Below are 21464 nucleotides of genomic sequence, written 5' to 3'. Positions count from 1 at the left end.
GTAGCAGGAAGAGAGTATTGTTGGTAGCCATTTAAGGAAAGCTCTGAATTGGACCAAGTTTCTTGTAAGGCTATAAACGTAAATTTTTGTAGATAAGTGAAGAAATCACGATTATCGCATTTCTTGATCCATCCGGCTATATTCCACGAGATGAGGGAAATCACATCTCTTCTCTGACTTGGAGATACTTCCCCCCATGCTGTGTTGGTCCCAGATTGGCTAAGAGATTTTGATAAGGGTTGGCGTCACTGAGATTGGTCTATGGTTGTAATTTCGTGGTCATCTTGGACCACACATCCATTACCTTGTAGCCTAATCGGGTCTGGCATGGAGGTATGTGTATCTGAAGCCGTGGAAGAATAGTCAATTATAATCTCTTTGGTGGGGCTTGGCTGAGTTGTATTATCCAAGAAGCTCTTAAATGCATGTATTTCAATCGGTACTTGAATGGAGGTCCCAGATGATCTGTTATTATCTATAACCTGATCTGCCTTCTGAGACGTAGTAACCTCCTTTGACAGAGGGATGCTGATGTTTGGGTGGGCTTCTGTTGATTGAAGTGGGGTCATCCTCAGCTCTTTCAGTTCCTCGAACCAAGATTTCTTTGGAGTTTTTAGGAGAGGTCCTCTTGTCCAGTACATTTGTGGACCTGAGGTCTACCCACCACTGTAAGGGGAGGGTTTGATGATATACATTCTCGCTAGAGAGGTAGTCACTGGATAGGTGTTGGAGTAAGATCAGTATTTGTTGGGAAACAGTGTGTTTCACCGTGAGCTGCTGTGGGTGGCTTTGACACAGGCTCTGGCATTGTAATAGGGTGGTCTGTGTTCTTGGCGAGGTGCAGCCTCAAGGCCTTTGTAGTAGGGCTGGTTGAATAAGGGTTGCCTTTAGCCTGACTGGCGGTCCCCCCTTTACTTATGGGCACACAAATTGCTTCATTAGGAGAGTTATCTGGAGAACAGTAACTTTGAATTGCAGGATTATAGGCAAGTAAGGTTGGGCAAGAAGGGGAATTTCCAGAGCATAATACATCCCCCAAGGCCTCTGGAACAGAATTGGGAGCAGAATTGAGGCGCAAAACATCCTCCACTTCCTCAAGGATATGTTGGTGGGAAGAGTGGATTTCATTCAGGGACATCTCAAGTTGCTTCCACTCATCCGCTAGTTCTTTGATTCCTTTGGTAAAAGCTTCTGAAGAGTGTCCAGTTTTGTTAGGGTTTCCAACAGCAGTCCCCACCTCCCTCACAGGGTGTTTGTTGTGAGGGGGGAAGGGGCAAGGAGATTGTCAGCCCCTTTGAGTCTCCTGCAGGAGAGAAAGGGGGGATATAAATCCAAACTCCTCCTCCTCCTCCTCCTCCTCCTCCTCCTCCTTCTTCTTCTTCTTCTGCTGCTGTTAGAAGAAGGAGGAGGAGGAGGAGGAGGAGGAGGAGGAGGAGGAGGAGGAGGAGGAGGAGGAGGAGAAGAAGACGAGGAGGAGGAGGAGGAGGAGGAGGAGGAGGAGGAGGACAGTTTGGATTTATATCCCGCTTTCCCCAACCATAAGGAGTCTCAGAACGGCTTACAAACTCCTTTCCCTTCCTCTCCCCACAACAGACACCTTGTGGTGCTGAGAGAGGCTGGAAAGAACTGTGACTAGTCCAAGGTCACCCGTTCATATGGAGGAGTGGAGAATAAAATCTACTTGATCAGATTACAGTCTGCTGCTGCTCATGTAGAGGAATGGAAAATCAAATCCACTTCTCCAGCTCTAGAGTCCACTAGTCTTAACCACTACACAAGGGGTGGCCAACCTATGGTGCTCCGGATGTTCATGGACTACAATTCCCACCAGCCCCTGCCAGCATGGCCAATTGGCCATGCTGGCAGGGGCTGATGGGAATTGTAGCCCATGAATATCTGGAGAATCATAGGCTGGCCACCCCGAGGGACAGGGTGATCTCAGCTATTTGGGGGGTGGGCGGGGAAGAAGGTGAGGATGCAGGGGGCATACTGGGTCAGACAGCCAAGGAGGAAGCCAGCTGAGAGAACCCTCAGGCCCAATACGAAGCCAAGATGGTTCACCTGGCCAGATCCACAGCCTCTATGGCAGTGGTGGCGAACCTTTGGCACTCCAGATGTTATGGACTACAATCCCCATCAGCCCCTGCCAGCATAGCCAATTGGACATGCTGGCAGGGGCTGATGGGAATTGTAGTCCATAACATCTGGAGTGCCAAAGGCTCACCACCACTGCTCTATGGCCAGCTGACAAGCTGGAGGAGAATGCTCTGCCCCCTCCCCCTGTGAGGATCTGCCCCATTGGGATGAGGAAGAAGTGAATGTGCTAGAGATTAGCTTGGAGCTTACCCTCCTTCCTTCCTGGGGAGAAGCCCCCTCCCCCTAAGTAGGCAAAAGCGCAAGGCTGTGAGGCCCAACCACACACCACACATTTTAACAACCAGTTCTTCAGGAAGCCTGAAAGATGCCAGAAACTCGTTTCGGAGCGAACTGCTGCTGGAAATGCAAAAACAAAGCGAAGCGCACCCCTTCATCTGCCCATAGAACCCAGGCAAGGATAAATGATTATTTCCCTTGATTTCCCTGCCAAGCTTCGGCTGGTTAGCAACAAATCAAAACAAGCAATTTGTCAGATACCTCCTTGACTAACAATCACAGGGGCCAGATAGACAGCAAGCGCTGCCTGCTATTAATAGTCATCTGGGAAGCTATTTTCAGAGTCCCTCCTTTCTGCTTTCTTCTTAAAATCGTTAACTTGCCAAATGCCGGATTGCGTAAGAATTGGTCAGGCTTTTAATTCCTCCCCCCATGCAATCTACTTCTTCGAAATCCAGGCTTATATAAGCACCAACTGTTTGTCACTTGGCACATGCGGTTGAAGTGTCCATCAACTACCACTGGGTTTGGACCTGCCTGCAGAGCAACGATGGAACAGGCGAGGAAGAAAAAGCCAGCCTGACCACTGGCTCCCCTTTCTTTAGATGACCATTGCTTAAAGAATGTACCAGGGGCTAAAAAGCCATCCAAGAATGCATGAAAGGAACTTTGAAGAACTCTAATCTAGAAATGGAGCATCCAACCAGCTGCATCGCACTTCGAGGAACTCAATTCAAGACAGCTTGGCTGGGATTTTCTCCTACTTGCTTTTTCTGCAACCATGTTTTTTCAAGAGAACAAAGAGATCTGCTTTGCGTATATCGGGGGTTTGCAACCTGCAGCTCTCCAGATGTTCGTGGACTACAATCCCCATCAGCCCTTGCCAGGGGCTGATGGGAATTGTAGTCCATGAACATCTGGAGAGCCGCAGGTTGCGGACCCCTGGCGTATAGGAAGCTGCCTGGTACAAAGTCTGTCATGTCCAACCAGCCCAGGGCTGCCCTTTCCCAGCCTCCTGAAACGGGACATGCCAGGAACAGAACCAGGGAACCCCTGTGTGCAAAGCAGGCAGGCTAATGAGACACGATGATCTGGTCTAGGAAGGCTTGTCGATTTCTGTTCGTATCCATTATGTTTGTCTCCTCCTCCTCCTCTAGGTTAACTTCTACTGGAGTTACCCCATTCTAGCCGCACAACCACCTTTGCGGGACTCAGGACTGAGAGGGAGCGACTGACTCAGGGGTCATCCAACACACTCTGGCCTGGACAGGGATTTGAATTCAAGTGTGCCCAGGCCCTAGCCTGGCACTCCATCCATGCCAACACAGGCCCAGGCCTGGCACTCCATCCATGCCAACACAGGGATCATCTAACTAGCTCTCTGGGACCAACACGTTTTTGAAGATAATCCTATTATTTATTTATTCAATTAAAAAAAACGCTCTACCCCCGAAAGGCTCAGAGTGGTGTACAGCTCAAACAGGAAGACAATAAATGACAGAATATAGAAAAACATACCGAACAACACCATTAAAACTCAAAAAATCAATAAAATCAGTAGCAGCGATATAACCCACCCACAATTTGGTGGATGGCGTCCGGTCCTAACCCCGAGAGGGGACCGGCGAATTGCTGAAGATAAACAGGTGGTACATAGGGCATCAGGACTGAACTTTCTGTGTTAAACAGTTCACACAAAACAGCAAAAAGGCACAACTACACGGGCTTGACTCACCGAAGTCCATTCTGTCTTTCTGGTTTCTCTGCAGCAAGCCCAGCAACAGGTCAGCCAAATAAGCTGATGTCTCCCTGGGAATGCTGTACACAAAGGAGGCGGAAACGTTAGAGGAGGTATTCTCTTAATGCTAAGTATTTACTGACAATATTTATGAATAACAACAATGTCAGTAACAACACATTATAAAGAACATGACTAATACAACTAACTAAATGCAAAGGACAGATAATAACCAATAACCAGCGGTGCTCCAACCTAGACGTACTTACATCAATGAGCATTTACGGAGTCATTATCATATTGCATTTTGAGGTCTGGCAAAACACTTAAAATACTCTAGATTTTTTAAATTATCACACAGAAGTAAAAATGACATAAATTCAATTAAAACAGAACACATATAACAAAGAAGAAGAAGAGGAAGAAGAGTTTGGATTTATATCCCCCCTTTCTCTCCTGCAGGAGACTCAAAGGGGCTTACAATCTCCTTGCCCTTCCCCCCTCACAACAAACACCCTGTGAGGTGGGTGGGGCTGAGAGAGCTCCGAGAAGCTGTGACTAGCCCAAGGTCACCCAGCTGGCATGTGTGGGAGTGCGCAGGCTAATCTGAATTCCCCAGAGAAGCCTCCACAGCTCAGGTGGCAGAGCGGGGAATCAAACCTGGTTCCTCCAGATTAGATACACGAGCTCTTAACCTCCTACGCCACTGCTGCAAGTGAAATACACAATTTCAGTCTAGATTAGATCATGAGGGTGCGGGTTTCAAAGGCCGTCTGTGGATTTGCCACTTTAGACTTCCCAATAAATGCAAACAGGGATGGCTATCTGTTTATGAAATTAGTTGTACAGAACAGATTATTGATAGCTTTGAGGTGGGAAGAGATTTTGTCTAAGATCAAGAGATTCCAGATCTTTGATGTGTGTGTGAAATGCCATCAAGTTGCTTCCAACTCAAGGAAACCCTACGAATCAATGTCTTCCAAAACACGCTAATGTTAGCAGCCTTGTGCAAGCCTTGCAGGCTGGAGGCTGTGGATTCCTTTACAGAATCAGTCCATCTCAGGTTGGGTCTTCCTGCTGCCTTCCCCTTCTCCTAGCGCAGGGGTCTGCAGCCTGTGGCTCTCAAGATGTTCATGGACTACAATTCCCATCAGCCCCTGCCAGCATGGCCAATTGGCCATGCTGGCAGGGGCTGATGGGATTTGTAGTCCATGAACATCTGGACAGCCGTGGGTTGCAGACCCCTGCATGACTGTCCTTTCCAATGACTCTCAAAATGTCTTAAGATAGAACCCTTTTTTAAAACAGAAGGTACTTTTATCTTCCCAAAATGCTGCAACTAGGAGTTCAGCGGCCACCATAAATAACAAAAGACTCTTCACTGGGTGCCTGGTCCTGTTTGTTGACTGTATTTGGCTTAAGACAGGCAACCTGCCTTGAGTCTCAATGAGAAGGCAGACTACAAATTACAGAAATAAATAAATTTTGGGTACTGTTTCATGATCAAACATTCCCAGCAGAAACGGTAGGTGTCGTTATTCTTCGAAACAGTTAAAGAGTACCAAGAAAACACCAGACGCCAAAGACCATCTGCCACACTTTATCAGGTGTTAAAATCCTTGGATACCAAGAACTATTGCAAACCGTTCGCCATACCCACCGTTCACACAATATACCCACCGTTCACACAACCGTTCACACAATATACCCACCTAGGAATCAGATTCCTGTTCTTTTCGTAAAACATTCTTAGATCTTGAGGGCTGTTTGCCTGTTAAAGGAAAAAATGCAGTTTGACAAAAATGTCATTCATTCACCACCACAATTTATGCGGGGAAAAACTCACCAAGAACACATCCCATGACTTCTAGGCAAAGGCCCAGTGCAAGGTGCAAAATGCTGGCTCCTCGCAACCAATTGTGGAGTGTGTGTGTGTGTGTGGTGTGTGGTGTGTGGTGTGTTGGATCTGATGTTGCTTTCCCAACATGTTGGGATGTTGGATCTGATGTTGCTTTCCCAACATCAGATCCTCTGAAGATGCCAGCCACAGATGCAGGCGAAACGTCAGGAGAGAATGCTGCTAGAACACGGCCATACAGCCCGGAAACCACACAGCACCCAAGTGTAAAACCTATTACACTGTTTTAAACCCTTTTGCACCGTTTCCACACCGCTGTTTTTGGCCCACGCGGAATCTGCCTCAGTCTCTAATTCAGCATAAACAATCGCATATGCAGAATTCATCACAGAAAAGCATGATTGCCAACAGGGAGGGAAGAAGGAGATCACATCAGACAGCCAACGCAAGAAGGAGCAAACATCTCCATGGCAGCCTCCCAATTGGCAAACAATGGCTTGCTGCGAACTGCTGTCACGCCTGCACTGAGCCAGTGAAGGTAGGCCAGGAAGCTTCCTGCCTGCTCAGCACCCTCTTTTTCAGAGAGACACTCAACTGGGCTCTACCCCTCACGTGACAGGACACCATTCAGCTGCTCACAGAGGTTGACCAGGAAATACCTGGAAAGGTGGCTTCCCAACCAGGCACTGATAGATCACCGTTCCTATACTCCACAGGTCGGCTTTAGCATCATAGTGCTGTGACATGATCACTTCTGGAGCCTGGAAAGAACAAACCATTTACAGCGGGTTAATGAAAGGGACAATAACTTCTTCTGTGACAGCAGGATCAGGAACCCAACTTGAAGACCCCTGGAACTGTGCCTTGCCACTTAGTCCCAGCACACAGACTTCAGAAACCATTACGATCAGTTCATTTTCAAGTGTGGAATTTTAGAAGAGAAGAAGAAGAGTTTGGATTTATATCCTCCCTTTCTCTCCTGCAGGAGACTCAAAGGGGCTGACAATCTCCTTGCCCTTCCCCCCCTCACAACTAACACCCTGTGAGGTAGGTGGGGCTGAGAGAGCTCTGAGAAGCTGTGACTAGCCCAAGGTCACCCAGCTGGCGTGTGTGGGAGTGCCCAGGCTAATCTGAATTCCCCAGATGAGCCTCCACAGCTCAGGCGGCAGAGCGGGGAATCAAACCCGGTTCCTCTAGATTAGATACACGAGCTCTTAACCTCCTACGCCACTGCTGCTCTGCAACCTTTAGAATAAAGGTTGTCTATTGGGTCAGAAAAAAATATAGACAATATGTAGATGTTCAGGGCTAATTCTCACCCACCCCTTTCTCTTCTTTTTCCCCCACAGGCTACTTTGCCATCCGCTATTTGTCACAAAACAGAGCGCCTGCCAAACACATAACTGGCCAAGCAACACTATGAAAGCAGTAAACGGGCCAGATGGAACACCTGAACCTACTCAAATGTGTGAACCAGTTCAGGGGCAATCCCTCCCCAAAACAGATGCATGGCTGCATGAACTGGCCTAGAGGTATATCAAGTTAAAGGGGAACAGCCAGCCATACCACACAGGCATTCAACCAGCCTCACTTCCAGGACATGGGTCTTTCAATTCTGGGGAGGCCAGGAGAGAAGAATGCTCCTCTTGGAGGAAGAGCAAATGTAGCCAGCTGTGCTCCATACCCTGTCCAAACAGACATCTCATGAGATAGACCTGCTGATTTGAAAGAGCTCCAGTAAGCCTCCTGAAACAGAGCCCTCCCCCAATCTGCAAATGTGCTGACTGGAACAAAGACTGGTGTGGAACTTATAAAGAAGAAGAAGAGAAGAGCTTGGATTTATATCCCCCCCTTTCTCTCCTGCAGGAGACTCAAAGGGGCTTACAATCTCCTTGCCCTTCCCCCCTCACAACAAACACCCTGTGAGGTAGGTGGGGCTGAGAGAGCTCCGAGAAGCTGTGACTGGCCCAAGGTCACCCAGCTGGCGTGTGTGGGAGTGTACAGGCTACTCTGAATTCCCCAGATAAGCCTCCACAGCTCAGGCGGCAGAGCTGGGAATCAAACCCGGTTCCTCCAGATTAGATACATGAGCTCTTAACCTCCTACGCCACTGCTGCTCCTTTAAAGGTAAAGTTTCTCCTTCAGTCCCATCCGATCCTGGGGTACCATTACAAGTAATGATTTTATAGGCAAGCTTCTTTTGTGGGGTAGTTTGCCATTGCTTTCCCCGGCTATTCTTTACCCCCTAGCTATGTGCTAGGTACCCATTTACCGACCAAGAAATGGATGGATGGCTGAGTTGACCATGAGCCAGCTGCCAGGATATCTGACCCACAGGGGGCTCAAACTCCTGACCGTGTGAGTGGCAGTGCAAGCACTTAACCACTACGCCATGCGGCTCCTGAGGAACTTATACATAGCTGTAAAACAACAAAGCGTTCTTTTCAAAGATAGCTCATGTCATTTAATAGTTAATTGTTACGCCTGCTTATTTTACTCACTACAGACCACAGCAAGATTAAGATATGATCACCTCACTAGCTGGTGCAACACAGTTAAGAGACGGAGCAGCATAACCGGAAACTCCCATTCAAATCTTGCCTCTCACAAGGTGGCCTTCAGCCTAGCCCCTGTTCTTTCCATTTCAGTTCCTGCCTGCAATATGGGATCATACTGACATACCTTATAGTACTGCTGTAAGGGTTAATGATATTTATTTATGTTCATGTCTATCCCACTCTACACCTGAAGGTCTCAGGGTGGGTTACAACATGGATATGAACCACTCAACAGTGTCTCCTGTGAGATCGCTAGTTCTAATAATTTGGGGGCAATTAGGAAAGCAGCATAAAAAGCTCACTGAAAGGAAAAAAAGAGGACCTTCTTCCATGCACCTGGGAAATGAAGAAAAATATGATTTTGCCAGTTAACCAAACTGGCAAGGGCAAAGCAGAACAGACTCATAAGGACTGGGCATGCTCCAGGAGACACAGAACGTGGAGAGTGACTTAGAAAAAGACAACAGAGAATTAATTTGCTAAAGCCTCTGAGAGCTTATAGAAACCTAGAGGGGGAAAAGCTCAGGGTAGTGTCTTTGAACCAGAGGTGTCCAACTCTGGAGCTTCACACGTTCATGGACTACAATTCCCACCAGGGGCTGATGGGAATTGTAGTCCATGAACATCTGAAGCACCAGAGTTGGACACCCCTGCTTTAAACTGTTCCCATACATGTGATTCCTTGAGAACCCTTAGCGTGTCAAAGGTAAATAACATTATATTATACCAGCACCAGTAAAGGAAAAATTACAATTCACCACTCACCATATACATAGGAGACCCACAGAGGGTTGCGGCCATCATATTGCTCTGGAGATACCGAGCAAACCCAAAGTCAGCTGATGGGAGAAAAGAATGCAACAGTGATTTGGTTGGATGCCAACAATGCTTAAGCCAAGAACTCTCAGCTTAGCCTACCTCACAAGGTGGTGGTGAGGATAAAACAGAGAAGAAGAGGAGGATGTAAGCTGCTTTGGTCAGCTTAGGACAGGGGTAGGGAACCTGCGGCTCTCAATTGGCCATGCTGGTAGGGGCTGATGGGAATTGTAGTTCCTGAACATCTGGAGAGCCGCAGGTTCCCTACCCCTGGCTTAGGAGATCTCTACCCTCACTTCCTTTATTGTCAATTAGGGAAAAAGAGGTGGTGCTTTGTCAATGAATTCCAGAAATTTAACAAGAATTAAAAGCTATACCCACCACTACCATAGCGGAGGGTCCCACCCACCACCCCAGACATCATCCAATCAAGCTGCTCCTTCCACCTCCAAGCTGAAACTTAAATGACTTGGAATTAACAGGAAAGGAAGCCCATCGGAAGCTAAACAGGTGATGGAGAAAGATGGAAATAAGCCCCGTCAAATTTGCAGAACTCACATCAGGAATGAAATGGGTACCTGAAGCCATTTTACGTGCTAGGCAGGAGGCAAAACCTCCGCTAGCAGACAAACGGCCCAGAGGCGTAACCCAATCACAGCCCTCCAATAAGCATACGTGGCCCTTGCACCTATTTCTCTCATCCCGGTTTTATGCTGAAATGTATGCCGAAATAATGTTATACAATTCAAAGACCTTTATTAGGCATCAAGAGAAAATACAGATAAAACTGTGCAGTAATATGATCCTGAGTTTGACAGGGTAAAACAACTGCTCATAGTTCGTACAGTACCAACTTCAGGAAAATAAGTAAATAAAAAGAGAGCCAGAAACTTATTTTACAATATCGAGCAGGAACTTGGCCACCATTTCCAACTGCCTGGGAACCTCATTGTTCAAGAGGCGGTTCAATTTGGAATATGGAGGGCACAAGTAAGTCGGTGTTGAAAAGAACAAGCTAGGTCTGAGATCTATGAATTTCGGGCAGACTAATAGAACCCAATCACAGCCCTCCAATAAGCATACGTGGCCCTTGCACCTATTTCTCTCATCCCGGTTTTATGCTGAAATGTATGCCGAAATAATGTTATACATAGCAGCAGCCAGAGTGCATATCCATCGTGTCTGTGTATGCTTTGTGCAAACTATGCCATGGAAGTTTGCAAATGAACCGCAACTTTTCAACTTAAAGTGGGTTTCCAAAGTAGAAGAAGAAGAGTTTGGATTTATGCCCCCCCGTTTCTCTCCTGTAAGGAGACTCCAGGTGGCTTACAAGCTCCTTTCCCTTCCTCTCCCCACAACAGGCACCTTGTGAGGCAGGTGGGGCTGAGAGAGTTCCAAAGAACTGTGACTAGCCCAGGGGTCTGCAACCTGTGGCCATGCTGGCAGGGGCTGATGGGATTTGCAGTCCATGAACATCTGGAGAGCCACAGGTTGCAGACCCCTGGGCTAGCCCAAGGTCACCCAGCAGGAGTGCGGAAACACATCTGGTTCACCAGATAAGCCTCTGCCACTCAGGTGGGGGAGTGGGGAATCAAACCCGGTTCTTCAAATTAGAATCCACCTGCTCTTTAACCACTCCAACATGCTGGCTCTCAAGTAGCTTTTGGGGCTGAATTGCCAGTTCTGCCAAACCAGCTGTGGTGAAACAGACAAAAAAACCCCCCTGACTCACCTATCTTGACCCGGATGCTGCTGATGCTGGACTTCCTGCGGTTCGTGTAGGACAACAGGATATTCTGCGGCTTGAGGTCCCTGTGAATGATCCCTTTGCTGTGGAGGATGCGCATGGCGGCGGCAATCTGCTGGAGGAACACCCGGATGGTGTCCTCGCTCAGGGTTCCCTTTGCTGAGAAGCAGGGGGAGAAACGGGAATCTTTTGCGATTCTCACGGTGAAACGACCAGCTGGTTCAGACAATGGGGAGGTGCCACAGATCTGTGAGCTCCTTGCGAGCTTGAGCATACGAGGTTAAAAGAATGCAAGCTCAAAGCTCGGCCATGACCCCGCAATGGGGACCGTTGGACAGCTGGCCCTGATGGGATTTCGAAGCGGCTGGATCGTGTCTCATCTTTTTAGCCTTGAATTCTCAGCAGAGGCCACATGAAATGAAAAGTCAGGAGGACAGGAAAGCATACAAACCAGGCCACCAAGAGGCAACTTAAAAGTTGCAGCCTTCCTAAAGCAGCTGTCAGGAGGATGTAGGACAGTGGTGGTGAACCTATGGCACTCCAGATGTTCATGGACTACAATTCCCACCATGCTGGCAGGGGCTGATGGGAATTGTAGTCCATGAACATTTGGAGTGCCATAGGTTCGCCACCACTGATGTAGGAGGAGTGGCTTTTTAACATCTTGTACCAGAGTGCGCCCGGTCTGCACTCTGGCTTTTTCGTGGGCCCACCCCCTGCAGCGCCCCCTTCCCACGGCGCACCCCCCCCCCTTACTGTAGCAAACCGAGCAGGCTGGAGAACAGGCCTGCCTGTTTCCTTCCAGGCTGCAAACGCCCTGGTGGGAACTACATTTCCCAGGGTTTCCTACGCTATAGCATAACAACATTCTGACCTGTCACAGCAGTTTGTTAGTTCCCAGCTTCAATCTTTTTAAAGTCTCTATCCCTTTTTTCCAACTAAGTTACATGTGGAAATGTGCAGTCCCTTTATAACTTCCCAATAAAAAAGAGCAGAGGCTTACTTTTAAATTTTAAAAAATGAAACGTGGGAACTAGTACCATTGTTGTGATCAATTATAACGTTGAGGCATTATAATGAAATTTTTTTAAAAAGAGCCCCCACAAGAACATAAGAACGAGCCTGCTGGATCAGACCAGAGTCCATCGAGTCCAGCACTCTGCTACTCGCAGTGGCCCACCAGGTGCCTTTGGGAGCTCACGTGCAGGAGGTGAAAGCAATGGCCTTCTGCTGCTGCTGCTCCCGAGCACCTGGTCTGCTAAGGCATTTGCAATCTGAGATCAAGGAGGATCAAGATTGGAAGCCATAGATTTGACTTCTCCTCCATAAATCTGCCCAAGCCGCTTTTAAAGATATTTAGGTTAGCGGCCACCACCACCTCCTGTGGCAGCATATTCCAAACACCAATCACCATGGTGGGCTGAGGCAAGGAAAGTGCCAGGGAAAATGACGTGTGGACGGCTCTGTGCACAGTTCTGCATTTGGAACAGCAACCACAGCTCCACCGACATTGGCCTCCATGGGGAAGCAGCCACACAGAAGCCCGCTGTCCTTACTGCCTCTTGGGAGACTATAACATCTAACATTGGCACTGACTGTTACACCCCCAAATCACTGGATATCCAGGTGATGCTCTGAAGCTCCCACCCCACCCCGATTTGCATAGATGGTCCTTTCCTAAAGAGAGCAACAGGCTCAAAAGGGCTGGATTGTCACCTATTAAAAAAATCCCCCCAATATTCTGTTGCACACAAATTAGACCGCAACAGATAATATCTGCCTTGAGCCTTCCAGAGAAAGGAGTTTCAACAAGTGTTGAAAAAAGGTGGTTTTTTTAATCTTTAAAAGTTGAATGGCAGATAGGAACATAGTTCAGTTCTCAACAGCTGAAGTTATCAGGACAGAGGGCAAGTTTCCCCAGAGTGCACCTGCTTACTTTCTCCCATATGAGTTAATGATCGATTTTCTTTCTGATGGGAAAGTTAAACGCTCTCTTTACCAACACTGCTACAATAAGGGCAACGTCTGCCCTTGGCCCAATGCTGGGAATAGAGTTGCCCTCGCTGCAAGATGTGTGCCTGCGTAATGGATCTTCGCTCAGGGCCCACGCAGCCTTTGTTCCCATCCCTACACACAGAACCTAGTCAGGGAAACAAAAACCTCGAGCGGCAGCCGCACTTCACAGCTGCACAGAGAAGCTAGGAGAATCATCTCTCTCCACATGGAGCTCCCACCAACAACAGCAGCTGCTGCTCCCACTGCTGCAGCCTTCCCAAAAGCTCCCCTTGTTACTCTGAGACGTCATGTGCCTTTCACAAATTTGAAGGTGGAAGAAGCAGCCTTCTGCGTTCATTTTTGAGGCAAAATGCACGGTGCTTCCCGGTGGCAGTTGAGAGGCACTGTCCAAAATCCCGAATTAGCAGGATTACAAATGGCCCATGATTTCCCTGTTCCTCTCCCCCAGCTTGTTTGGACATGCCCAGCCCCAAGAAGAGGCATTGCTCCCTCCGGGTCGGCCAAGGTTTTTTCCTTGCCCTCCAAATAAATCAGCCGGTGTCTACAACCAGCTTCCATCAAAACAAGTACTGTATCTTGCAGACTCAATTCTACAATCCCCCTCCCCTGGTGCTTTTTAAAAAGAAATATTGCTCACTCGGCTGGTCTACGGAGAGGAAACTGCACGGCAGGAAAAGAACTGTACAGATATCTTTTATGGTACCCCATATTTCAGCTCACTTGAAGTTTACAAAAAATCCTTCAAGGCAAACGGAACCGTAAGAGAAAGTCTCCCACCAAGTCATAAACTAGAAAGAAAACAGGATTACCGAACAAAACACTTCAAGCGGTTTAACAAAGCATCAAAAGCAATCCATTACCTTGTAAGTAATCTGCCAAGTCTCCACCATTGCAATACTGTCCGAGAGAGAAAAGAACAAATTAGATACATGCTGTAATATCTGAATACTTTATGCTGTTTGTCAAAAGGTCCAGTGCAGATTTTACACTCTCCGTCCTCCTAACTATGGTTAAGATCATAAGAACAAGCCAGCTGGATCAGACCAGAGTCCATCTAGTCCAGCTCTCTGCTACTCGCAGTGGCCCACCAGGTGCATTTGGGAGCTCACCTGCAGGTTGTGAAAGCAATGGCCTTCTGCGGCTGTTGCTCCCGAGCACCTGGACTGTTAAGGCATTTGCAATCTCAGATCAGAGGATCAAGATTGGTAGCCATAAATCGACTTCTCCTCCATAAATCTGTCCAAGCCCCTTTTAAAGCTATCCAGGTTAGTGGCCATCACCACCTCCTGTGGCAGCATATTCCAAACACCAATCACACATTGCGTAAAGAAGTGTTTCCTTTTATTAGTCCTAATCCTTCCCCCCAGCATTTTCAATGTATGCCCCCTGGTTCTAGTATTGTGAGAAAGAGAGAAAAATTTCTCTCTGTCAACATTTTCTACCCCAAACAAAGGTCACAAACAAAGGTTAAGGTCACAAGCATCCTTTCAAGCTCACGTGGTCCCTCTATTTTCCTTCTCACCCCTCCCTTGAACGCAGATGCACCTTTTAACTGCATTTCTGAAATTAAAGCATGAGTTGCCTGTGAGGACCCAATTGTGGCTGGCTGTGGTGAGAATGCAGCTTCAAAACTGAGTCTTGTGTGGGACTGTATCGATTGAATTTTTAGGGGAAAGCATTTGTCGTTAAGTGCAAACCAAAAACTGCACCTTGTTCTCTTGCTTCAAAACCAGAGATCTAAACCACGTGTGGCTTGGAAGAGAACACTAGAGCAGTTTGCTGTCTGGAACCCATTTTCCACAGACGTGAACATTCCTGGGCTCCACAGTGGAAAGGAGATGGGAGCCCCAAGACTTCCAAGTTTGTCTTGTCACGACAAACCAACTCTGATGCCCTTCTCTGCACTGCTAAGCCTCTTAGATCTCCTTCTCCTCCCCCTTTTCTTTCCATAGCCTGAGACTGCGGAAGAACATATGGAAGCAATGTTTTAAAATAATACTGCACACTCATATAAACGTGTGAAATGCATGTTGTATAAAGATAGCTAATTTATATGTTAAAAGTTGGGATTTCTGAGTGCAGATTTATTTATTTAACTGGAGGAGGGAGCATTATCAAATATTTCCAACAGCACCTGCAGGCTTCGACACATTTATACAGGACTCGAGAACCATCTGCTATATTACCGTATTTACTTGCGTATAAGTCGAGTTTTTCAGCCCTTTTTTTAGGCTGAAAAATGCCCCCCTCAACACCTATATCATAGAGTCAGTGACCCCCCCCCCCACACACACAATGTCAATTCTCTACTTTAACAAGCGGGGAGCAGGCTTTCGACGGCTTATACCACGAGGTCAATAAGTTTTCCCAGTTTTTTGGTGGTAAAATTAGGTGCCTCGACTTATATTCAGGTCAACTTATACACGAGTATATACGGGTATTTTTCCTTTTACCCTACCCTTCAGCCTCCAAGATACTCAGCGGCATGCATGGTTCTCTCCTCCTCCATTTTATCTTTACAACCACCCAGTGATGCAGATGACTGAAAGGGTAACTGACCAAAGTTAACCAATGAGCTATCGGGGGGCGGGGCGGGGGGGATAGTTGTGTTGGTCTGAAGCAGGAGAAAACAAGTTTGAGTTCAGGGACATCTTTTAATAATCAACAAAGTTTTATTCTTGGTACAAGCTTTTGTGTGCATGCGAGCTTCTTCAGTGAGCTTTGTGGCTTAGGGAATAGCACTCAGGACTCCCCAGTCTCACACTCTAATTGCTTGACTGGAAGATCTTTGGCGCTGTCTGTGCCTACCTACTTCTGCAGGGTTGTTGTAAGGATAAAACAGAGGAAGGGGGGAAACATCAGAGAAAGTGCAGGATGAATTGTGAGAACCACACTGGATGAAAACAGGACTTTACTCAAACCCAGAAGAAGAAAAATGAATACATACCTCCATTACCAGAAAGACGGAGTTGGGCATCTCCTGGAAGAGAAAAGTAAAGAAAAGGGTTGTTAAAGAGGAGAGCAGAAAGGATCCTCCAGGTCACAAATTCTAACACGTGTGAAATTTTACTCTTGAACAAAACAAAGCTTTAAAAGAGGAAAAAGCCACACCATGGCCCGATTCATGCATTACAGGAAACCACAGTCCACTATGGCTAGGTATGATGTCTGAACTGACAAACCATGGTTTATTTATTTATTTCATATACCACCCTCCCCCAAAGGGCCACAAAGTTGAGACCTTGGCTAGCAGACCATGGTTTGTCCTATGGCTAGGCATATTGTCCAGCTTAACAAGCCAAAGTTACAGCAGTGCTCCGCCTTCAGAAAGACAGGAAAGAAGCAAGTAAAGTACAAGAGGATAGGACAGTGGTGGCGAACCTATGGCACTCCAGATGTTCATGGACTACAAATCCCATCAGCCCCTGCCAGCATGGCCAATTGTAGTCCATGAACATCTGGAGTGCCATAGGTTCGTCACCACCCAGATAGGAAATAACAAATGCCTCTATACTATGACTTCCCGGGCTGGCCTGTACACCCTTGGAAGCCCAGACAACCAGCTGGCATGATGTTTGAATTTATTTGGGCAAGGACACGAACTCGGGCATTTAAAAAACAAAACCATCAGCTGTCATTCTGAGTTAGTGTTTTGGCACACACTTGAACCCTGTGGCTGCACAATCTTTCATTAAAAAGCCTGTCGATCTTTGCAGCTTGCTCCTTGGCTACCTGTGCCACTTGCAGAGAACAAAAGGCGAGGGAAGCCCTTTATCACGGCATCCTGGACTCCCTGTGTGTGTGTGTGCGTGAGCAATTGCACTCAAGCAAAAAATGTGACCTTTTCTTATTGGTGCTGCTCATCTTCTGGAAGGAGGGCCCTGTTTTTCATCCCTCCCTGTTTTACAGGCTTTTTAAAAAAAGTATCACTGCTCTGTCAGTTTGACGATTCTCTTGCTGGTTACGTTTTACTCTTGTCAGATTATTAGTAATGACCGTGATTTTAAACTTTTGTATGGTATAGGTATGGCATATTTAATTTATATACCGCCCTCCCCTGAAAGGCTCAGGGTGGTGCACAACAATATAACAACATCAATAAACATAACATCCTGCAACAACCATCAATGAACACATCAATAAACGTGGGATCAATAAACACAGCATCATAACATCATAAACATAATATCATAGATATAATGACATAGACATAGCTTTATAATATCACATATTAGCTACTAGAAAAACTTCCAAAAAAGCCAGTCTGCACAAAAAAAACCCCAGATGTGTGTGTGTGTGTGTGAGAGAGAGAGAGACAGACAGACAGACAGAGACAGAGAGAGAGAGAGACAGAGAGAGAGGGGGGGAGGGGTAATCTGGACACATCTGCCACCCAGCGTCCAGACATTCCTTCATCAGCTAAGGAGAAGAAACACAGCACACCATCACCCACATGGCCGACTGCCACCCAGCCAGGTATGGGTGGTCCCTATGATGGAACAGGTGGCGTCTGGACCTAAGAATAAAACACTAAAAAACGACACTAACCTAGGCTCATTCCGCACATGCAGAATAATGCACTTTCAAACTGCTTTCAGTGCTCTTTGAAGCTGTGCGGAATGGCAAAAGCCACTTGCAAACAGTTGTGAAAGTGGTTTGAAAACGCATTATTTTGCGTGTGCGGAAGGGGCCCTAGATCCACTAACAACTTTACTTTAGCTTAAATGAATTATGTTGTGAATTATGTTGTTCGTTCTTTTGATGAGGGGCTGAACGTAATGGAAAAATCTGGTGCCCTCGCAGAGTTTAGAAGGATCTGGTTTCTCCTCAACCTCTGGGGGAATCTTTTCTACCCATTGACATATCTCACGGTAGCCGTGAGCACATAAACACACGAAACTGCCTTCCACTGAATCCATAGTCCTTCAAGGTCAGTATTGTCTACTCGGACTGTTAGCTGCTCTCCAGGGACTCAAGCAGAGGTCTTTCGACATCACCTGGACTTTTTACCTGAGACTGAACCTGAATCCTTCTGCATGTCAAGTAATCCCACTGAGTCATACCCTTTCCCTGGAAATATAGCAGCATCTTTCCCAAAAATGATAGATTTCTTTTGCATGCCTTCTTAGGTACTTTGTAGAAATACCTTTTTGGCCTAGCCGAAATGGTGTGTGTGTGTGTGTTGCCGTCAAGTCACAACTGACTTATGGGAGTGACCTGAAGAATTCTTCTGAAGAACTCTAACGTGCAAAGCTAACAGACTGGAGTGAACAAAATCCACTGGTAGAACTTGGGCCTGGAGTCTTAGCATCCCAGGAATTTGAAAACAGTGACCAAGGCAAAATACCTCTTGAAAAAAGTCGCCGGCATCCGAGCCGAACAGGAACACGAACCCCTTGGGTAGCTCAAGGTCAGAGAAGGGGACTTCCTATCAAAAGCTGCCGAAGGCCCAGAAGAAATCTGGAAGCCCCAACTACCCAGTTCAATGGGCAAAGGGAGTTAAATTCAAGCTCCCTGCGGATTCTGGAAATCAGCTGCCCAGCAAATGGTTGGCAGAGCTGGGCTCCTGGCATGAACGCCTCATGGGCCGGCAGAAACCTGATACAACAACACAGCCGAGATCCTCCCAATGTGCTTGACCTCTCCTGACTTGTCTGGAATTCAGACTGCAGCTTGGGAGGAGGGAATGAATCATCTCAAGGACAAAGACGCAACTGTGTAAGGTCTTGTAGCCGTCTAGAAATCACATAGTGACCTTTGCTTCCCAAATGGGGAAGGGACAAGGGGAGAGAGAAATCAAGAGACCACATGGAGCAGATTTTCTACACATATAAAGAGCAAGAACCTCCAAGAGCTGCAAACCGCCTGTGAAAACAAAGGGTATGAAGAACTGGATTCCAATCCGGTTTTGACTGCCATTTTCATCATGAACTAAATAGCTGGGTCTAGTGTAACATCTTGAAGGTCAAAAGAGTCCATGCCTTCCCTGACATTGGCAATAAATCTGTTGGGGGCATCACTGTAAAGGCCCAGCAACAGGAAATGGAAGTTCTTCTATGTCTCATAAAGAACATGCCATTTACACTTAATTTATGGAGGAATGCTTAATTTTTTTTACATTTAATAGGAAAATTTTGGCACAAGGAAACAGAAAATGTTGTGAAACACAGTCAAGAAACGAGCAAAAATGGAGAGGGGATTTTGGAGTTGAAATGGCAGGGGTGCAAAAGTGAGCAGCATTTGTAAAGAGCTCCGCAGGGATGCTGGCACCTCCTCCCCCAACACAATTGCAACTGCCATTTTAAATATAATCCTGCCCCCTAAACTTAAAATTGTGGCACGTTTCAAATCCATTTCGCAGCTTTGAGATGTTTACTGGAAAAGAAATGTGCGCATGATGTACATACATTTTTAAAGTTCATAAAAGTATAAATGTGTGCAAACCATTTCCCTAATCAAAATGAAAACCCACAACAAAACCACAACTCAATAATCACAAGTAATCTTATCAAACATATACAGCTTGCGTAAGAGCTCTGGATAAGAACCGGAGGACTCTACTCTGGAGGGGTTTGATTCCCCACTCCTCCACGTGAGCAGCAGACTCTAATCTTGTGAACTGGATTTTGTTTCCCTGCTCCTCCGCATAAAGCCTGATGGGGGGACCTGGGGCGAGTCACAGTTCTCTCAAAACTCTCTCAGCCCCCACCTATCTCACAAAAGAGCTTGCAATTGGACTTGTAGCTACTTGCTGACGGGACATCACTTTGCAAGATTGTTCCTCCTATGAACATGAATTATATTCCCAATTCTGTGATTCCAAGAAAATAGTGGGCAAGAACTAATTGCCAATACTGAAAAAGTGGATTTAATATTTCCACAAAACGGGCACAGACCCTGGGGCTCACCAGAGCGGCCCATGCAGTAATAGCATTGGGGTGGAAAGACAAAAAAATATGGACAATGAAGAAATGGTTGGAATATATATGGGAGCAAATACAATTAGAAATTTTTGACATAATGTCAAGAAATCAAATATGGCAAGAAAAACAAAAAGATATGAAGTGGATTTGGATGGAATTCAAAGACTGGCTAAACGAAATTGGAATTACAGAAGAAAAATGGACAAGAAGATTGAAAAGAATGGACCTGCTGCTGCGCATCTAAAGAAAAGAAGAACAGGGGGGAGGGGGGAAAGGGGGGAAAGGATATGGAGGATGAATACAGAATATACAATATAAATCTGTAATAATTCCGAAATATCAATAAAAATATTTTTTTTAAAAAGAACCTGGGGCTCATCTACTTGGAGGTTCCATGTTTGGATGCTTAAATTGCTTCGAAGGGATATTTCCTTCCGCATGAACTTTGGGTTCATAATGCATGTCTATCCATTTAGATGTGTACATTAAACATGCGCTGCCTCTTTGCATTGTTCCTTAAGTTTATTTTGAGCATTAATGTAGCCTATGGTACAGTTTGTACAATTTTTCAGGGTCTAATTTGACAGCACTTCACCTATCTTCAGAGGCATGTCATGGTTAAGATGTGTTAGAAAAACAACTTACCATGATGTATCTCTTAAGATGACAGCCGTAGGGGTGGGCAAAATGTTAGGAGCAAAATTACCCCATCATGGCCACACAGCCTGGAAAACCCATGACAGCTAGTTGATTAAAGTCGTGAAAGCCTTTGCTGGGTGCTGGGTGACAACCAGTGGTGGAATCCAAAAATTTTAGTAACAGGTTCCCATGGTGGTGGGATTCAAACAGTGGCGTAGCGCCAATGGGGCTGGGTGTGGCATGGCGTGGGCGTGGCCGGGGCATTAATAATTTCTCTGTTACTCTAAAAAACTCTTACTGCAAAAAAAAGTTCCTAATTTCCAGCTGGTATCTTTCTGTCCATAATTTAAACTCATTATAGCAAGTCCTATCGTCTACTGCCAACAGAAACAACTACTTTTCCTCTAATTGGCTGCCTGTCAAATACTTAATACTTTCAAATACTTCATTTTGTTTCTAGAAATCAAAAGAAGGAGACTTTCCTTAAACAAGGAACTTTACCATATTTCTAAAACATGTTTTTAAAACAGACCAACAGGGAGAATTATCCCGTTTTCTACCTTTGCTAACCAGCCACATAGGAAACAACAGGACTTTATGATTTTTGGACCTAATGGAATTTCTAACGGAAAAGCAGACCCAATTAGTAACCCCCTCTCGGCACACACAAATAATTAGTAACCCACTCTCGGGAACTGGTGAGAACCTGCTGGATCCCACCTCTGGTGACGACCTTGGGCCAGTCATATATTCTCTGCCTTGACCCCGGCAAGTTATTTGGATGGGAGACCTCCAA

General features: G+C 46.3%; 1 protein-coding gene across 1 annotated transcript in view; it reads right to left on the bottom strand.

Moving 5' to 3' along the window:
• Positions 1–21464, bottom strand: part of ULK2 (unc-51 like autophagy activating kinase 2) — an 89661-nt gene that overhangs the window by 44505 nt on the left and 23692 nt on the right. Inside the window, exons 4-10 of the mRNA XM_048518821.1 lie at positions 16054–16086; positions 13967–14003; positions 11076–11249; positions 9293–9366; positions 6629–6730; positions 5824–5882; positions 4109–4191 (exon numbers count right to left, since the gene is read on the bottom strand). Coding sequence (XP_048374778.1) covers positions 4109–4191; positions 5824–5882; positions 6629–6730; positions 9293–9366; positions 11076–11249; positions 13967–14003; positions 16054–16086 — 562 coding nt within the window. The remainder of the gene's footprint in view (positions 1–4108; positions 4192–5823; positions 5883–6628; positions 6731–9292; positions 9367–11075; positions 11250–13966; positions 14004–16053; positions 16087–21464) is intronic.

The sequence above is a fragment of the Sphaerodactylus townsendi genome, linkage group LG16 (assembly GCF_021028975.2).
Source record: "Sphaerodactylus townsendi isolate TG3544 linkage group LG16, MPM_Stown_v2.3, whole genome shotgun sequence".
Lineage (NCBI taxonomy): Eukaryota > Metazoa > Chordata > Lepidosauria > Squamata > Sphaerodactylidae > Sphaerodactylus > Sphaerodactylus townsendi.
The sequence above is the reverse complement of the archived record's forward strand: the minus strand, read 5'-3'. Positions and strand labels throughout refer to the sequence as shown.